The 17,523-nt window shown below is 46.7% G+C and overlaps 1 protein-coding gene across 1 annotated transcript in view; it reads left to right on the forward strand.

The window, feature by feature from the left end:
• Window positions 1-450: 450 nt before the first annotated feature.
• Window positions 451-17,523, forward strand: part of CACNG4 (calcium voltage-gated channel auxiliary subunit gamma 4) — a 40,358-nt gene continuing 23,285 nt past the window's right edge. The window contains exon 1 of the mRNA XM_050981334.1: window positions 451-728. Within this exon, the coding sequence (XP_050837291.1) occupies window positions 506-728 (223 nt within the window). The 5' untranslated portion in view covers window positions 451-505. The remainder of the gene's footprint in view (window positions 729-17,523) is intronic.

A 17,523-nucleotide genomic window follows, 5' to 3' on the forward strand; every position in this document is an offset into this window, starting at 1 on the left:
CCCCTGTGAATTTCATAGAACGACAGAATGGTTTGGGTTGGAAGAGACCGTAAAGCCCATCTCGTTCCATTAGACCACGTAGCTCCAAGCCCCGTCCAACCGGCCTCGAGCACTTCCCGGGATGGGAACCCGTCAGACGTGGCATGAGCCCGCTCAGACCGAAGGACCGGAGCGATGCTCGGCGGGCGCGCACCGGGGGCCGGGACCGGGCTCTCCCCGGCGGGGCGGCGTCACGTCGGGGGCCGGGAGGCTCCGTGCCTCCGGTGCCCGCGGCCGGGCCGCCCCTCCCTCCCTGCCTGCCTCCCTCCGCCCGTGGCCGGTGCCTGCGCGGCCGGGGCGGTGCGCGGGGGCGCGGCCGGCGGCGGAGCCCGGCCCCGCGGCGGCGGCAGCGGCTCCCCCCGCCCGGCCCGCCCCCCGCCCCGTGACTCGGAGCCTCCCGCGGGCGCGGCGGCTGCCGGGCGGTGTCGTGCGGCCCCCCGCGCCCGTGCGGGGACTATGAAGCACCATGGTGTGGTGTGACCGTGGCGTCCAGATGCTGCTGACCACGGTGGGCGCCTTCGCAGCCTTCAGCCTCATGGCCATCGCCATCGGCACCGACTACTGGCTCTACTCCAGCGCCCACATCTGCAACGGCACCAACATCACGACGGACGAGGCGCAGGGGCCGCCGCGGCGGGCGCGGGGCGATCTCACGCACTCGGGGCTCTGGAGGATCTGCTGCCTCGAAGGTACCGGGGCCGCGCCGGGGAGGGGGCGAGCAACTTCCCCGGGGAGACCCGGCTGCGCTCCCGGAGCCGCCGGGCAGCGCCCGAGCAGAGCCCGGCAGGAGCCGGAGCCGGAGCCGGCGGGCTGAGCCCCGCCGGAGCCGGAGCCGGGGCCGGAGCCGCGCCGCTGCCTCGGACACGGCCGAGGAGGAGGATGGCGTTACCGTGGCAACCGGCATCTCCGACATTGCCATGGGAACCGGCGGCGGGATGCGGAGCGCTGCCCAGGGGAGCGCTGCCCAGGGGGGCGACCTCGCTCCGCGACCATCGCCGGGGCTTCGGGGCTTTGGGGGGGCTCCTGGCGGGGTCGGGGCTTTGGGTGCTTCGGGGCGCACCTGAGCCCTGCAGGCTTCGGGGCTGGGTCCCCCCTCTCCCCCCTCCCCCCTGGACTTTGGCTTTAGGAGCTTTGGAGCTCAACCACAGCTCTCGGGCAGGACAGCGGGAACTCCAGTTCCTCCCAGTCTGCCCTCAGACAGAGACACCGGGAGCTCGGGTGGAGGGGGTGTTGCCAGCGCTCGGGTGCTTCAGCGAGGACTCGGGGTTCCTCGATACATCCCCAGGGTCAGGTTGAAGGGTGGGAACAATAAAAGGATGGGTGTTGTAGGGCTGAGCTGGGCAGCAGGACCCCGCTCCCCGCAGAGGCCGAACATGTGGCTCCGCTCTGAAAATGGAGTTGTGGAGAAGGCGCGGCGGTAACTGCGGGGACAAAGAAGCACATGGGTGTCGCGAGCATTTGGCAGAGCAGGTCGCAGAGCCCGGCTGGCAAAGCTCATCTGTCAGCCGAGAGCGCGGGGCTCCGGCCGTGGGAAAGCGGCGCATCCCCGGGAAGGGAGGGACAGGGGCCGGCAGCGGGGCCGTGGCCAGGGTGGCTCTGGAGCCCCTCACCTGCTGGTCCATTCTCTCTGAGAGCGGCCGGCAGAGCCTCCGTGGTGCTGGAGGAGAGTGTGGGGGCAAGGGAGGGCAGAGGGGCGCTGGTGGCTTGTGCCGAGCTGTGGCTCGGGGCTGGGGGCACCGGAGCCGCGCTCCCCGCAGGGACGCGCTTGGAGGGCGGGCTGCAGCGCACCTTGTTCCATCAGCACGGCTCAGCACACGGGAACTTTGCAAACCCGGCTTTGTGCTTTATTCCAACTGACAGACGGCTCAGCCCAGACGAGCCCAGCTCCGGTTCAGAGTCGCAGCTGTGTTTAGATGGGGTTTTTTTCTCCCCGGAACAGACTGTGGCGTGGTAGAAAACACCTCATTCTCACGTCTGTTCTCATCTTCTCCTACAGCTAATGATTTAAGGCTACAGTGTAACATTATTTTTCTCTTAAAATACCAGATTTGCTACCTAGTAATAGTAGGTATACATAGAAGAGCTGTAGGAAAAGGAAATATTTTTAGATGCTAAAGAGAGAAAGAATTATTGAAATGTGAAGGTTTATGGGTAATAGCAATGCTTGGCTTTATGACTCTTAAAGGAAATCTAACACTCAGCATGGGCTTTTATGGCACCTGGAAAATGAGGGCTTGCATCTGAGAGCTCCTGAGTTTGCTTGAGAGATGCTTAGCATCCTCCACTTGAACTGAATCTTGTGATCTTCACTGAGCTTGTTCTAAGTGTCTTCAGCCTCCGTTTTTCATGGGAAATAAGTTTGTATCTTGCAGGAGTTGCTGAGCTTGTTCAGCTAGGCTGGACCTGTCACCTCTGGGAAAAATCCCTGAGCTTCCCAATGTCAGGATTTCTGTGTGGTCTCCCAGTAACACCATTCACAGAAGTGAAGCGCAGCTTTGACTGAAACTGGTGGGATTTCTGCCTTGGTTTCACCTGGGCTTGAGTCAGAACTTAGTTTAGGAGAGCAGCATTCAGGGGAGCTGTGGGGAATGGGCAGTGTTGAGGCAGCTCCCAGCACCAGGGCCGAGCTCCAGCCTGGCTGCATCACTGGGCAGCAGTGGTGCCCTCCTGGCACTCGCCAGGGGATTCTGAACAGTTGCACCCAGGAGCTGAGTGCCAGTGAAGCTCAAACCCCCATCAGTTTGGGGGATAAAAAGGTGTTTCATGGGACACATCAATCTGACAGCAAGGGAGCTGTTCTGCTCAAAATTCCAATGCTCATAATCAAATTATAAAGTTACAATTTTTAAAGTTGTCAAATATGTGCTAAGAATGCCCAATTTGAGAAAGCTGTCATCTGTTCACAGAGCTGAGGAGCAAAGACTACATTCTCTCCTCCTTTTTCAGTATGTTCTGTTTTGTAAGATAAAATCTATAGATACTGTAAATTATTCATGTTTTAAACCATGCCATGGGACTTGGATTTCAACATGGAACCATTCCTTTGTTTTATAAAATAATAAAACCATTTCTAGAAGCTGATTTAAAACAACACTCCCTTGACCATTTCAGAGCCTCGCTCATTTGAAGTGGCTGAGTCTTTTAGTGATCTAAAGGTAATATTGCAATTCTGAGGAGATACATAGCAGGAAAATAGCTTCAGTTATGGATTTTTATATGTGTTTAAATGGTCTGGCTTCAAACCTATTTTTAGAAATCTTCTGGTGTTTTGGAGAAATAATTGTTAAAACCTCTTTCATTTATTTTAATGGTCTTTATTGCCATTTCACTCTTATGTCAAAAAGACAAATTTGAGCCACAAATGTGCAGAAGCTGAAAATGCCTTTAACAGCCTCTGAAATTGCTTTTGACATACATAAAGCATTTTGCTGAGCAAATTTCAGGTCAATTGAAATTTCCCAGTAAAATGCACCTCAACTCAATTAACCTGCATGCTGGATTATGAACAATCACCTGTTCTGTAGCCCAAGTCCCAAGATTTCAAACAAAATTGCTGAAACAGGATGTAAAAGGATAACCTGATAATTCAATTATCAGGTGCTCCTCGATGTTTGCCTGTTTTTTTTTCTTTGAAACAATATTTTACAACAAATTGGCGTCGTAATTGGAGTGCTACAGCTTAGGGATCAAGCACATTATCTTTGTTTGGAGCTGCAGGGATGAAATCATGTTTCAGCACTTGTAGTTGATACTACTATGGAGCTTAGTCACTCAAGAGGCAGCGTTAATGATCCATCACTCAAACTCTTGCCTGTCTAATCCCAGTTTTGTTCTTTGAGCGTGTTTGTCAAAGGTGGAGGTAGGAGGTTCATTGAGTGGATTTTGAATAATTGTGCCGTTTCTGCATGGATTTTTAAAAGTTTTATCCGAGGTAATTGCCTTTGGTGGGAAAGTGAAATAATTCCTGGTGTGGATGTGAGGAGCAGAAGTGGCTGAGCCTCTGAAGATGGCCCAGGGCTCCCTGGCAAAGCTGTGGCTTTGTTTCCTGGGCCCAAGACAGTCACAAGAGCTGCGACCTCAGCAGCTGAAGTTAAAATGTCACCAGAGCAGGGAGTCTCTGACAGACCCTCATGCAGCCAATCAACCTGAGACCTGCACCCCAGGCCACAAATTCACAAGAAGAGAAACCAGCCCCATTTCGGGTGCCTGCTGTTCTGTCCCACATCCACACTCGAGCTGTGGTAGCTGTCAGCACCTCTGGGTCCCTGGCTGCAGAGCAGGGTCATGCAAACCCAGCAGATGCTGTGTCCTGTAACCATTCTGTGGTCAGCCTAAGCCCAGAAAGGGAGATTAAACCTCTCTGACTTCCCAGCATCCCTGGTCCTGTGGGAAATGTGCAGCACAGCTTCCTAAGCCTCGCTGGCCTTACTCACCAGGAGGATCTGATTAAAATATTTGCCTAGGAAAAAACAATGTTAAAAACACCACTTTATCCACTGAAACTGCTTATCTTGGGGAACAATCGTGCTGAAGTTAATAGGACAGCTCACAATAGAGCGCTCTGCAGGCACTGTGACATCAAGATAGCAAATCAAGTAATGTACTTGTAATTTAAATTTATTCAAAGAGTATTTTATTAAACACTTCAGCACACGAATCTCTTTGAACCCATTGTGTCTATTGCTTTTAGTATTCCCTGTTTGCCATTCACTTTTCAAGTGGTGCAATTGGCTATTTAATTCACGTGGGCCCACGTGTCCTTCCTGGAACATTTATAATGGGGAGGAAGGATGGAGTAAATCATTTATGGTTTTGAAAACTTGCACAAATGCACACTTGCACAATTATTTGCAAGTCTTCCAGCTTGGATGAATGCACACAAACACGGGAACCGCGGCACCCGCATGCGCCGCTTCCATGGATACTCCTGAACACAAAATAAAAATGCTTATACCAATGTTTGAGGCAAGCAAATAAAGGCAGGCTGCTGTCCATCAATCCTGCAAATTCATGGCTCATCCAAAAAGAATGAATATTCCTCAGTATTCTCCAAGCACAGCTCTGAAGCTCCAGCACCACCACTGTTTGTCATAAACTGAATTCAATGCAGGCTTTTTATTCCAATGCTGTGGCCAAAGTGTTGTTTGGTGTAGAGCAAATGTTAAATCCCTCTAAGATCAGACATGACCTGCCTTGGAGGTTGTGTCCACAGGCACATTGAGAGGTGGTTGCTGTTCTCAGTCTGTGCAGGCACGTGAGCCTGTGCTCACTCTGTGAAAGAAAAGAGCTCACAAATGGAGAATACCCAAATAGGTGTCTCTGCTCTGAAAACTGTGGTGCTGTAATCTGTTTCTAGGACAATGTATATGTATTGTTGCACTCCTGAAGAGTGAGCTTTCAACACATGAAATCTTTCAACACAAACATAAACTCATCAGTGGAGGACTCTGCTGAGATGCAGACCATGTGTGCATCCTTTCATTCCATACATCCTGCTCATGACCTCCATGGCCTTGGTAAAAGACAGGCTCTTGAGAAGGTCCATGTGCTTTACTCACTGTTTTTAGGAGCAATTCTTAGCACTCCAGTGTCAGCTTTGCTACCCTGGCTGAAGCAGAACAGTTTTGCTGGCAACTGATGGAGTGATTTTTTTTAACACCTGTTTTAGGTTAATTTTTTTTTTTTTCAGGAGCATTCAATTTGTTAGAGTTTCTGAATTTGGAGCTGCCTTTATGGACACAGAGCTAAATCCCTTTGAAATACTGTCCATTGTATAAAATACTTAAAAATACTGAGAAGTTTGGTGCTGGAGGATCTGCCAGCAGAAGATGGGTTAAGATATTATCTATTCTCAAATGAAAAAAAAAAAAAAGCATGTGTCTCCTCAATGCACTTCTTTGAACATTTATACAGAGGCTCTCAAATGATCTGATTGATGGCACAAAACATCCGTTCTTCCCTGCCCTGTGATACAAGGATCTGAAGCTAATTGACTGAATATATGTCACTTTAATGAATTAATTTGCTTTCTTGAGCTAGATCTACTCTGTAGCCAGTAGGGAGCTATCAGGCTACACGGAGGTTTTGGTTTTTGTGGCTCTCAGCATGTCAGATATCCCAGTGCAAAACTTAGATCCCAAAGACTCCGTGTGCATTAGTGATGCTCCCCCAGGGCTCCAAACCAATGACAGCACATTTGTAATCCAGCTGTAAAGCTCTCTTTTACTGGGCAGGATGCAATGTGGAGGATATTAATCTCACCTGGGTTTCAGGATTGTTCTGAGGGGGTTTCAGAAATGTTTTGTGAAGAGTCAAGGAGGCGTTGGGTTGTACAAACAGGATCCTCGTGGCTGTGTTGTGCTGCAGTTACTGTTTTGTTCTGTACATAGCTACACTGCATCTTCTCAGGACCTGACAGATGGCATTTGTGGTAGGATCTGTCAGAGCCATAGTAACTCATTTTGGGGTTTGTGGGGACCTTTGCAATGATGGGATGCAGTCTTTGGGCTTTGTCCAGCAGCTGTTACCTTTACGGGCTTTTATTGCTCTTTTTAGATGCTTCCAGGGCTTGCCCTTCCTTCTGGAAGCTCTACTGACCCTCACCAGTGTAAACTGGTAAAACAATTCAATACAGCAAACTATTTTTTTTGCTCCTGTGAAATTTCAGCACAGTGATTATCCCTCCAGTACACTGTGTCCCATTTGCTGGGTGACACAGTGTCACCTCTGCTCAGGTCGTGCTGTCCCACCTGTAGCTTCAGTCAGTCTTGCCAGGTACAAAACACCTCAGAAAAAAACTCAGAGGAAGAGGAGTGTACCTGATGTCTCCATCCTGCAGTCTTGTGTATTTTTGCAGAAACAGAGCAAAAAGAGAACAAATATTAGGAAGATAAGCAAGTGCTTTTATCTCATCTCTAATTCCTTTGAGGAGGTAGGAGTACTTAGGTACTGAGTGTAATCTGAAGTCTGTTATTAACACCTCTCAGCTCCCAGATATTTAGTTGGTGTCTCTGTGCTAAAGAGCAGCAATTTCTGCAGAATTTCTGTATCCCCAAACTGAAAATGGAGAGGAAGGAGGAGGAGGATGATGATAATGGGCTTGTGACTCTGGGCTGTGGTAGATTTCCTGCTTGATCTGGGGCCAGTTGCTTTATCTTCCTGCCCCTGACTAGGAGGGATAACTGTGCTTCCTTTCCACCCACTTCCCTCTCATTCTAATAATAAAATGGAAACAGAGATGTGGAGAAACTGGGACACGGCGAGAGGGCTGCCCAGCTCGGGGAAGATGCAGCAACACGGCTTGCACCGGGCTTGAAGTGTTCTGCTTGCAACTTATGTTTTATACATGCAATATTTGGTGTTGAAGCATGTCTTCCTTGAGGGACAGGATTAAGTCTGATTCTCCACCTACATAAAGTTAACTGCTTTCTAGGAAGGCGGTGGAGTTATGCCAATATGAAGCCAATATAAGAGAAGGGATTTGTCCCTTCAATTGGACCTTTTCCTGCTGGTCCTTCTTTTCTGAGCCAAAACTCATCTCAGGAAATAAATCAAACTATCAAACTGAAAAACTGGTCCTGCTTCCAAACATTACTTGGTGCTTATCTTCGTTTTAGATTTCTGTTTACTGGTATTTATTATGTCTCAGACTTATGGTTCAGCATCCAAATTCTTCCCACCAGATGGCAAGGCAGTATGTACAGGAGTAGTAAAATAAACAGGATAAATGCACAACTGCCCATATGTCTGAGAGGCTGATACACATTTATGACTTCAGAACAAAAGGGTGTTCGCAGCAGACAGCACCAGTGCTGGGCATGGCTTCATGGTTTTGTCTGCCTTCTTCTGAAGCCTCTCACTTTTTCAGTGGGTTTTGATCAGTTAAATTGCAAGATATTTTCTCCTCCCTCTTCTACTCCCAGATAGTTCTTTCCCTTACTTATTTCTCTCCACTCCCAAAGTACATCAGCTCATTTTATCTTCAACATTTTAACATGGAAGGTGGCTCTGTCCTGGACTTCAGCTTCTATTTTTTCTTTCAGTGTGGTTGTGACGCTTTTGAGGGGCACACAGAGGTGCTGGGGACCACAGCAACATTTGAGGCTTTCTCTATATTGAGATTTATCATCATATTAATGACAAGCAGCCTCTCTACTATCTCAAAATAGCAAGCCTCCAGGCAAGCTGCCTGCAGGATGGATAGCCCAGCCTAGACAGACTTTGCTAGATTTCCCTTCAGATCTGGGGGCATTTTTGCCAGTTGTTGCATGCTGGGAGTCAAATGCAGTGGAAGTGTTGGAGCAGTTCTTGATTTAGCCTGGCAGATAGTCCAGCCCCTCTTCCTCCTCCTTCCCGTGGCATCCCGTCATCTCAACATTGTTCTCTTCCTCTCTTTTCCTCCCCTTGCCCAAAGTGTTGTAACCTTCCTTCTGCTAAAGAGATACCTTTGAAATTAGCTCTTCAATGACAGCGCATGAGGCCTTCTCTAGAAAATAAGTAGATACTGCCCTAGGTAGAAAATTAAGATTTTTTAATTACTCTTTTTAACTCTTGACCACCTCTGTGTCATCCTGCCAATGGAAAACACGTAATCACTTACAAAGATATAGTCTGGGTTCTCTTTTTCTCCACCTGTTTTACTTGTTTCCCAGGGTTTATCCAGGCTCCTGCCTACTTAACAAATAACCCTGTAAATTCTTCGTCAATTGAATTGAGTCATTTCTTGTCAAATGTAATCCATGAAGGAATGACAGATTACAAACACACAGTCATGGTATGAAGAGATGGGTGAAGGGAGAGCACGTTATGGAATTACAGTATTTCCTGTACCAATTGCCAAGCCCTGATACAAATTAACCTCTTTTATTGTTCTTTTTCAAGCATTCCGCCTTTTAATTGCTGTTTTGGAATTGTGCCACTTAGTTGTGCCCTTTGAATGTTTCTCACTTAGCCAGTCCTGTTAGCTTGATAATGCCAAATGTTTCTGAGATATTCAGAGGCACTGAACATCCCCTGCTCGAGTGGGAGAGGGACCCAGCTCAGGCAGGCATTAGCACCCTTCTTTAGCTGCCAGGGTTTTTTTCAGATTAAGTTAATAACCATTTTTAAGTCACTGCCAATTCTCTACCGGGGTTTCAAATCAGTTGTCTCCCATTTATACTTTTTAGATGATGCAGTTTTGTGTGGAATATGGATGACTGAATGTTTTCTCCTGTCCAAATATATAGCATTCAATAACACTGGGGTTGTTATTGTCTTCCTTGCATCCCAGAGGCACAGTTTATCTCTTGGTGCTGCAAGGCATTAAAAAGGAACCATGGCATGTTGCAATTATGACTTGAAATAGTATCTTGCCAGAGGAACATTGCCTAAATGTAATCAAATCTAAACTGTAACTTATAGCAAATACCTATCAGAGCTGTGCACACCTATCTCACAGCTCACTGGCTATCAGTGATAGCTGATAGCAAGGCACTGGATGATTGTGTTGGAAGAATTGTCGTGCTGTTGGAGTTTTTAGAGTTCAGCCCCCAGCATTCAACTGCCTGCAAGCAGATGAAATAACAAACTCTCAATGCTGGAAGACCTTGTGACTATTTAGGCTGAGCTTTCAAAGGTACCCAGATAGGAAAGTTTGTGATACTCCTCCGTGCATGACTCACTAATGGCAGTAGTGGGCTTTAATCATCTCTGTCCAGTGGAGATTCTAAATTCAAGTAAGCCATAGCAATGCTCCTTTACATAATGCATATATTTTCATGCAAAATTCGCTAGACTTGGTTTCTTTGTGTGTTGGATTGGTTTTAGCCAGATGATGAAACAGCAAGTTGCATTGTCACATCACATTTTCATCCACGGGGATTGTGAGCAGGGTTGAATCCCTCAAATTCACTGAACAGAGCCCTGTTACTGGAGCCAGTGAAGCCAATGGCCCAAAATGGATTGTTAAACTCCAGATATAGCTCTGCTAACTGTGGGAAGGTGATTTACAGGCAGCTGTGAACTACCAAAACTTCAGGAATTTGATTTCCACTGCAGAGGGAGAGCCCCAGACTCTGCTTAACATCCCCTGTTCCCATTCTGCCACCTGATGTACACCTGACTGAAGCCAGGTTATTCTGTACAGCTGGAGCTCAGGACTATTTCAACTGGGTTTTATTAAGGGAGCTGTTGGAAAATGTCAGTATCAAGCAGAGCTCTCCTAAACATGATAAAACATCAATTATTAAATCTGTGAGCTCAGTAACAGTTTGGAAATGTTTCTTACAACCGAGTTGCTAACCCAAACCAGTTGGGTCCTTACCCTCATCCCTCTGCCAACCAGCAGGGCTCAGTTATTTGCCATGACAGCGATTTGGGGGTCACCAGAGTGCTCTTTGCAGACAGACTGACCCCTTCCAGATGGAGCAGTAGGACGCAGACAGCCCCAGTCCAAAGCCCCTCTGCACACACTGAACACGAGCCAATGGACGTAGCAAGGGGCTGAGTTCCTTGGCTCATGCTTGGAGCTGCTTGGATGTTCTCACCTTGTGTTTGGATCAGAGCTGGTCCACATCCCCCCAGCCCTGCCCACTGTGAAAACACATTTCTGTCTGTCAACAAAGGATGCTCCAAGACAGTGAGCAGACTCTCCAAAGGGTGAGGCTTCCAACCTCTATCCAAGCTTACATTGCACCAAGAGTCAGCCAAATTTCATTTTTTTAAAGTTATTTGAGTGTTTCAAAAGATATTTATCCAAGACTATGCCAGTACCTGCTCACTGTGAGGTTAAACATCCTGTGGTTTGCTCCAGAGCAGGGGAAGCTTTTCTCCTTTGCTCTGCACGTTTTGCTGTGCTCTTGTCCTTGCCTTTAGCGCTGACAAACGCAGACGGTGCCGAGGTGCTTTGGGATCCTTAAAGATGCAGGACCTGAAATAAACCATGCAGCATTTAGGAATGATGTTCACAGCACCACTTCTAATTACAGCCCTTCCAACAATTCATTTGCAGTGTCCCGCTATGGTTGTGCTTATTAAAACAGAATCCTCTTTATAGTTTGGTAGCAAATTAAGAGGGGGAAAACACAGCTATCCTCTTCCATCCACGCCTTTGAAAGAGGCTTACCTTCATAATTTGCTTTCTAGGGATATTTCCCTTGTTTTCACTTGTGCTCCTGCTCTGAGTTTTTAATGACTTACTTGGTGTCTCTTGGTAGCCATTTCCCAGTGACCTTTTTGCTCATTTTATTTTAATTTCTGTGTATAAATGGCAGCGTTCTAGCTGGAGACATTCTTTGGGCAGAGCACAAAAACCCTATAGGGAAGGAAAAACAGGCCAGAAATTTTCCACCTGAATTTTGAGCATTAACCCCGGGCTTTGGCCACACAAAGAGCCAGCACGCTCAGCTCACACGCCAGAGCTGGACCTTGGTCCAGGATCAGGGCCAGACCTGAACAGCAGGACCTCACCATCAGCATCTCCAGGCATCAGCACTGGATGCAGCTTCTCCCACAGGTTATCCCATTTTCTGGCATGACTGCTGTGCCCCAGGAGGGCTGGGCAAGTGCTTGCAGCTGGCCAGAATATGGGTACACAGCTCCTAATGCTGATTTTATAGCATTAATGTGCACCTGTTTTGGTGGCCAACTGGCACCGTGCTCAGCCTAAAATGTCTGTGCAAGCTCTGTATTAAAAGAGGCATAAGAATTAGCATGTATCAAACATGTCATTAGACACGTGCCTGGTAGACATAATGCAGGATAATGAATATGATCACAAGAATAAATTAATAACCGAAAATATTTTGTTATACGTGTGCACACTTAAAACAGGGTAGGAACTAAGTGACACTTGTGTCACCAGTTTATAATTAAAATGCAGTGCTTGAATGGAAATGTAAGCTTCAATTAGCCAGCACGACCCTGCTTCCGGCTTTACTTCCCACTGAAAAGCAACGATAACAAGCTCACATTTATTATCAGAGTTTTTCCTGGAGCTGTGCACTGAAACATGCTCACATCTGAGCCCTTTCACTGAAGACATTTTTTCGCTTCAGCAGTTTGGCATGCCATACAAAGGCTCTCTGATTTTTAGTGATGTTCACCTCCTCTTACATAAAAATGTTTTCTGTGCATATTATTTGGTTTTAGTTAAAGTCCAGGTGCACGGGTTACTGAGGAACCAAAGGGATGGCTCATCACAGAGCACAATGGGTAATTATTGCTGGGCTTCACTGTATTGCACAGACAAATCCTTTCTTGGAGCTCAGCATTGTGGCTGTGAGAAAGAAAATACCTACAATCCAGCCCAAAGTCCTACAAGGGTAAGAATAGATCCTGTGGGAGATGCTTTGCCCATTTCATTTTTAACTCTCTCGAGGGACAGAGCTTCACAGTTTTGTTTAGAGACACTATTTTGCATTTTAATTTCACCAGTGGGAAGTTAATACATATATAAATTATGAGGTCTCATGTGTTCCCATTTCATCCCAAGAGGATGTATAGGCTTTTTGTAAAATGGCTAAATAATTCTCTGGGTTCTGTCCCCCATTAAAACCAAGATTTATCTTGACTTATGATCCAAATTTTGCTGCTGCCTTGCCTGAGGATTGAGCTTAATTTCTGCAAGAGAGGGCAGAGTCCTTGGCTGTGCAGGCAGGAAGAAAACCCATTTGGCTCCTGCCCAACCCCACACTTTGGGTACCTGGCTCAGCACTCCATGTGGGGGACAGAGCCATCCACAGCAGATCCAGATCCTTGGGGTGCCTTTTGGGAGATCCTGACATCTTCCCCAACCCCCCCCAAAACAGGAACCTTTTAGTCTAGGACCTACTCAGCCTTGTGTCCATGCTGGAGGTACTTTGGGGCATTTTAACACCCTTCAGACTGGTCCACGTGCAGACAAGGCTGCAGAACCAGGGTCCCAAATAACAAGGACAGGGAATGGCCACCTCAGCCAGGGCTTAGGAGAGCTGGTGAGAAGCACACAAACCCCAACAGCCCCAAAATGTCAAGACTGAGCAGTTGAGCCTCAGAAAGTGCATTTAAGGAATATGTCCTCCCTGACAGAGATGGACCAAATGTCCACACAAATATCTTTAGCAATGCCCCCTCCAATATTTTAAGCAATTTCTACAGGCAGAATTCTTGTGATGTAGGAGTGGATGTCAAGCCAGGATATCTCAACTCAGAATAGATGTGTGCTCTTAGCTTTGGGTCAGGCAGTGACATGTGGTGGAGTTAGAGCCTCCAGGAACTCTTCAAGTTGTAAAACCTACAAAGCTCCTGGTTTTTCACTGGTGCTGTTCACATGGGACAGAGTGACCTCTCCAGAAAGCCCTTCCAACAGCAGCCGCAGTCTCTCTCAATAGCATTTAATAACTACCCATGGAGAAAATTACACTCTATTTAAAAGGCCAGAAAAATCATCTTCAGTTTAACTCTGCTGACTTTGGTAGAATTACACCAGAAAAGAGTTCTCTCTGATTTCCTTTCCCATACTAATGTTCAGTAGCTGGGCATAAAAAGCCTTTCCAAGGCAGATTAAACAAGTCCAAATGGTGAAATATTCTTTTAATTTTCTTTCATACACGTTATTTTAGGTGTAGCTTGGAACTCTGCCCTTACGAGAGGCATCCCTTTAAATATTTATGCAGCATCAATATGTAGCCACCTTCATACGTTTTTAATGATATGTTCCTTTCTAAATTAACCATTAGGTAACCCCGGCCTGTGGTGTTCTGTATTTTGCACTGCATTTACCCCACCCGTGGATTTTTATTTTTTTATTTCTCTGTGGAACAATGAAGATGTCAAGGCAGTGAAGATTTCAGGGGCACCGTGGAAATGAAATTCTTGGAGCACCAGTGCTGTTGCCATGTGGACACACACTCAATAGCAACTCTGTGCTGCCCTGCAAGCCAAGGGGATGCAGCCCCAGCCCCAGTGCTGGGCCCTGGCAGTTCAGTGCCAGTACAATAGCAGCTCCTCACTCCTGGAAATGTAACTTCCAGGATCAGGGGAAAAAAAATATTGAAGCAAACCCAAGCAAAGGAGGGACAGGAAGAGATACCTCCATTTTGAGGGTCTCCTGGAGAACCAGTAGGCTCCTGGATCTTCCAGAGTTTTTTCTCTTTTTTTTTTTTCTTCTTAATTGTGTTATTAAGATGCTACAACGTGCCAAGGTGAACAGAACCTACTGCATCAACTGAGTCAAAGATCTTTTTCTCATGATCTCTTTGCTCAGCCCTGATCCAGCCTAAAAACCCACAGATGAGTAAAAGTGTTGGTACAAGCCATGGGTTTTTATAACCCTGGGATTTTTGAGTCCTGTTTAATTACACCACATTATCATAGCAAAGCAGTTTCTGCAAAAGCTGCTCATGGCTTGTTCCCCTCCCTCCCGAGGGGACCACAGGAGATGGCTGCACCACGAGATTACTGCTGCAGAACCAAACCCTTAGCAAAGCCTCAGCAGACAGACAGAAAGACAGCACACCTCTCCCAGCTTTGGAACAGAGATTATTCATTCCCCTGACCAAACAGAGGGGACATCAGAGTTTATCCCATGCCCTGTTATACTGAAAAATATTCCCACACACTGCTTCAGTCGCAAGGAAGAGTTTCACCCCGCAGAGCCAGAATCCAACCTCTCCTCCTCTGAAGGGGCCTTGCCCTGTACTTGTTTTGCAAGTAAGAGCTTCAGTTAAGTCAGCAGAGATTTTGTCTGAGGATAATGGGCTGAAGGAAACACTGGAATGCAATTTCCCTGAGTTGCAGGGTACTGAAGGCAGAGATTGAGTCCCCAGCAGAGCCCTTCCAGCACCAGAGCGGCTCCGCGATCGCGGCTCGGTCCCAGGCAGGATGGCACCATCTCCACAAGGCACCTGGAAAAGGCACAGGGGAGTTTTTCTGTCTTCCCTCCAGTGAAGCAAATCTGGCAGGATTTGGCTGCAGCAGTGCCTTGGTTTCTGGGTTTTTAAATGTACTGGTAAAGGGATTTTGTTTGCTCCAAACAAATGCTGCCTGGGCTCGGCATTCCTGACAGGTGCCTGAGGAAAGGAAGCCAGGCAGCAGCTGAAATCCAACAAACTGCTCCCTTCCACCACGGGAAAGGCAAGGTATGGCCAAGCTGAACTTGTGCTGTTATTCGAGCCTTTTCTTTGGGTTGCAGAGGCAAATTTTTTTTTTTTTTTTGTGCATGTTTGCTGCAAATATGTTTAAATTCTCCCTGTTTTGGAGGCAAGTAGTCAATGCATCTGAAGTGCATACTTGACATATGTTTCTTTTCACATGCTGTCCTCCATTCATTTCATGCAGCAGATGCTCAGTTTACCACTTTAAATGTATTCTTATTTACTAAAAATTATTTTAGAAAATAGCTGTTTGGAACTAAACATTTCCAGCCCTTCTTTTGGGTGCAGGATGCTCCTTTTTGCAGCTGTCCTGGGTGGCTGCATGCAGATGTTGACAGGTTAATTTGCATTTGAAGAGCTGGGTGCAGTGAACTAAGCAAGGGTTTTTCTTCCCCGCCTCTGAAGGCAGTCACTTCACACTCCTTGCCAAATTTAGCCCCCATGCTACTCTTCTTAATTAACTAGAGCAACATCCAAGCTGAGTTTGGCCCATTGTTAGCCAGCCATTTATTACAGGGTTGAATTAAACCCCTTGGCCGTGTAGAAGAAAGGCTTTTATTCTGAAAATTGATTGTACTAGAGTGAAACACAAGGACAGCCCTAATTCACAGCAAGGTGGTAGGTACAATCTGGTTTATCTGATTTCCTCTATCTTGTCACCAGAAACTGCAAGTCCAACCTGGTTTTCCTGCCTGCTGCACACTGCTGAGGTCAGAAATGGTTTAGTAAAAAAGGAATCCTGATGTTAAGAAGAATGTGCAGCTCACACTGTTCAATCCCCCTTCCCAGAGAGAATTCTTTTTCTTCTTGTTGTGGGTTTCTTTTTTCCCTTTAGAATAAGTTCATATCAAGCCTGTGAGCACAAAGACCCAGATTTAGACTTCAGTCCCTTCCATTGCTAAAGGAAAAGGCAGAAGTCCTGATCCACAGCCCTGCTGTCAGCCTCTAGGAGCTGCTGCTGCTGGTCTTTCATGTGCCTGATCCGTCCACATTGGCTCAAAGCAGAGACCAAAAGCTCCCATGCTGCAGCAGGGAGAAGAGCTGGCATTCAAAGAGTTGGAGCCCTGTCACCACCAAGGCCCCCTTTGCTTCCTCTTTGGTTTCTTTTTTTCCCTTTAGATGTTGCAGAGCAGCCAAGGAAAGCTACATCCTTTGGGTATTAGAGCCCTGAGCTGAACCTACAGAGACATGGGAAGACATAATTAATGCTTTTCTGGTGTTTTTTTCACCTTCTTTTCACCGCACTTCTGTTCTCCCCTGCTGCCATGATCTGCCATGGGCAGATGCTGGTGTCACCTCTTCCCCCCAGAATCTGGATTTCAGCTCAGTTTGCTGTGCATCCCCTGCTGCCATGGGGACAAAGTTACCCTTCTGAATTTATCAGTTTTGATGTTTGTTTGCAGGGATTAAATGAACACTGGTAACACTTTGGATTCAGCCTGCATTCCTGGCAAAATTCTTCCTGGTCACAGTCAAATGCAAACTAATTCATCACCCCAGCTGTGCATGAGGCAGGGGCTGGCACAGGGCACTGTCTCAAAGGGAAGTGTTTGCTCCAGTCCATCATTTGCATCACACATGAAGCTTTTCTTGGAGATATCTTTGGGTTTTCTACGTAAGAACTTCAGGGGAGGGGCTGGGAATGGAGAATGTTGCTGTTAGACAGGAATGATTCAGGTACCCATGGAGACATGAGATCACTCTGCATTGTCACCAGCACAAGGAGATTACCTTCTACAAGAATAACTAAGAATAGAATTTTTGACCTTCCATATTTTCTTATCTGTAAACATTAGATCTGCAGAGCAGTGCAGCCCTGCTTGTCAACAAGGAGAAATAAAAGAAAAATAAAACTAATTTAAAACCCCACATGGCAGTGAAATAAATCCATACATTTTTCATTTCAAATGTTCCCATCACTCCTGCCTCTTTTCCTGCAAAGTTTAAATGATTACATATTTTTTTATGTGTTATATTTACTCTCCTAAGGATAGAACACACTTTACAGAAGCTCATATGGATAAAAAAGCATTTTCCTTTTGCACTGTTGCTTCCAGTTAACACACACAAACCTGCACCTTGAGCTTTCCAAAACCTGGTTCATACCATCAAACAAATTAATGACATAGGCAGAAATTTATTTTTAAGTCCTTAAAAGTTGAATGTTTATGACTTGAACTTTCTTTTTAAGGACTATAATGGATCTCAGTGATTGGTGCAAGACTTTGTCTAGTCCAGTAAAAGGGGCAGATTCTTCACAACACCTGCACCTGCCCCTGCTCCTGCCAGAACTAAAATTGGAGGTATTTGAATGAAAAAAGATCTTTAAAGTGAAGAAATGGAGGATGAGGTTCTAAACTTACCATAACAG

The sequence above is a fragment of the Serinus canaria genome, chromosome 18, assembly GCF_022539315.1.
Source record: "Serinus canaria isolate serCan28SL12 chromosome 18, serCan2020, whole genome shotgun sequence".
Classification (NCBI taxonomy): domain Eukaryota; kingdom Metazoa; phylum Chordata; class Aves; order Passeriformes; family Fringillidae; genus Serinus; species Serinus canaria.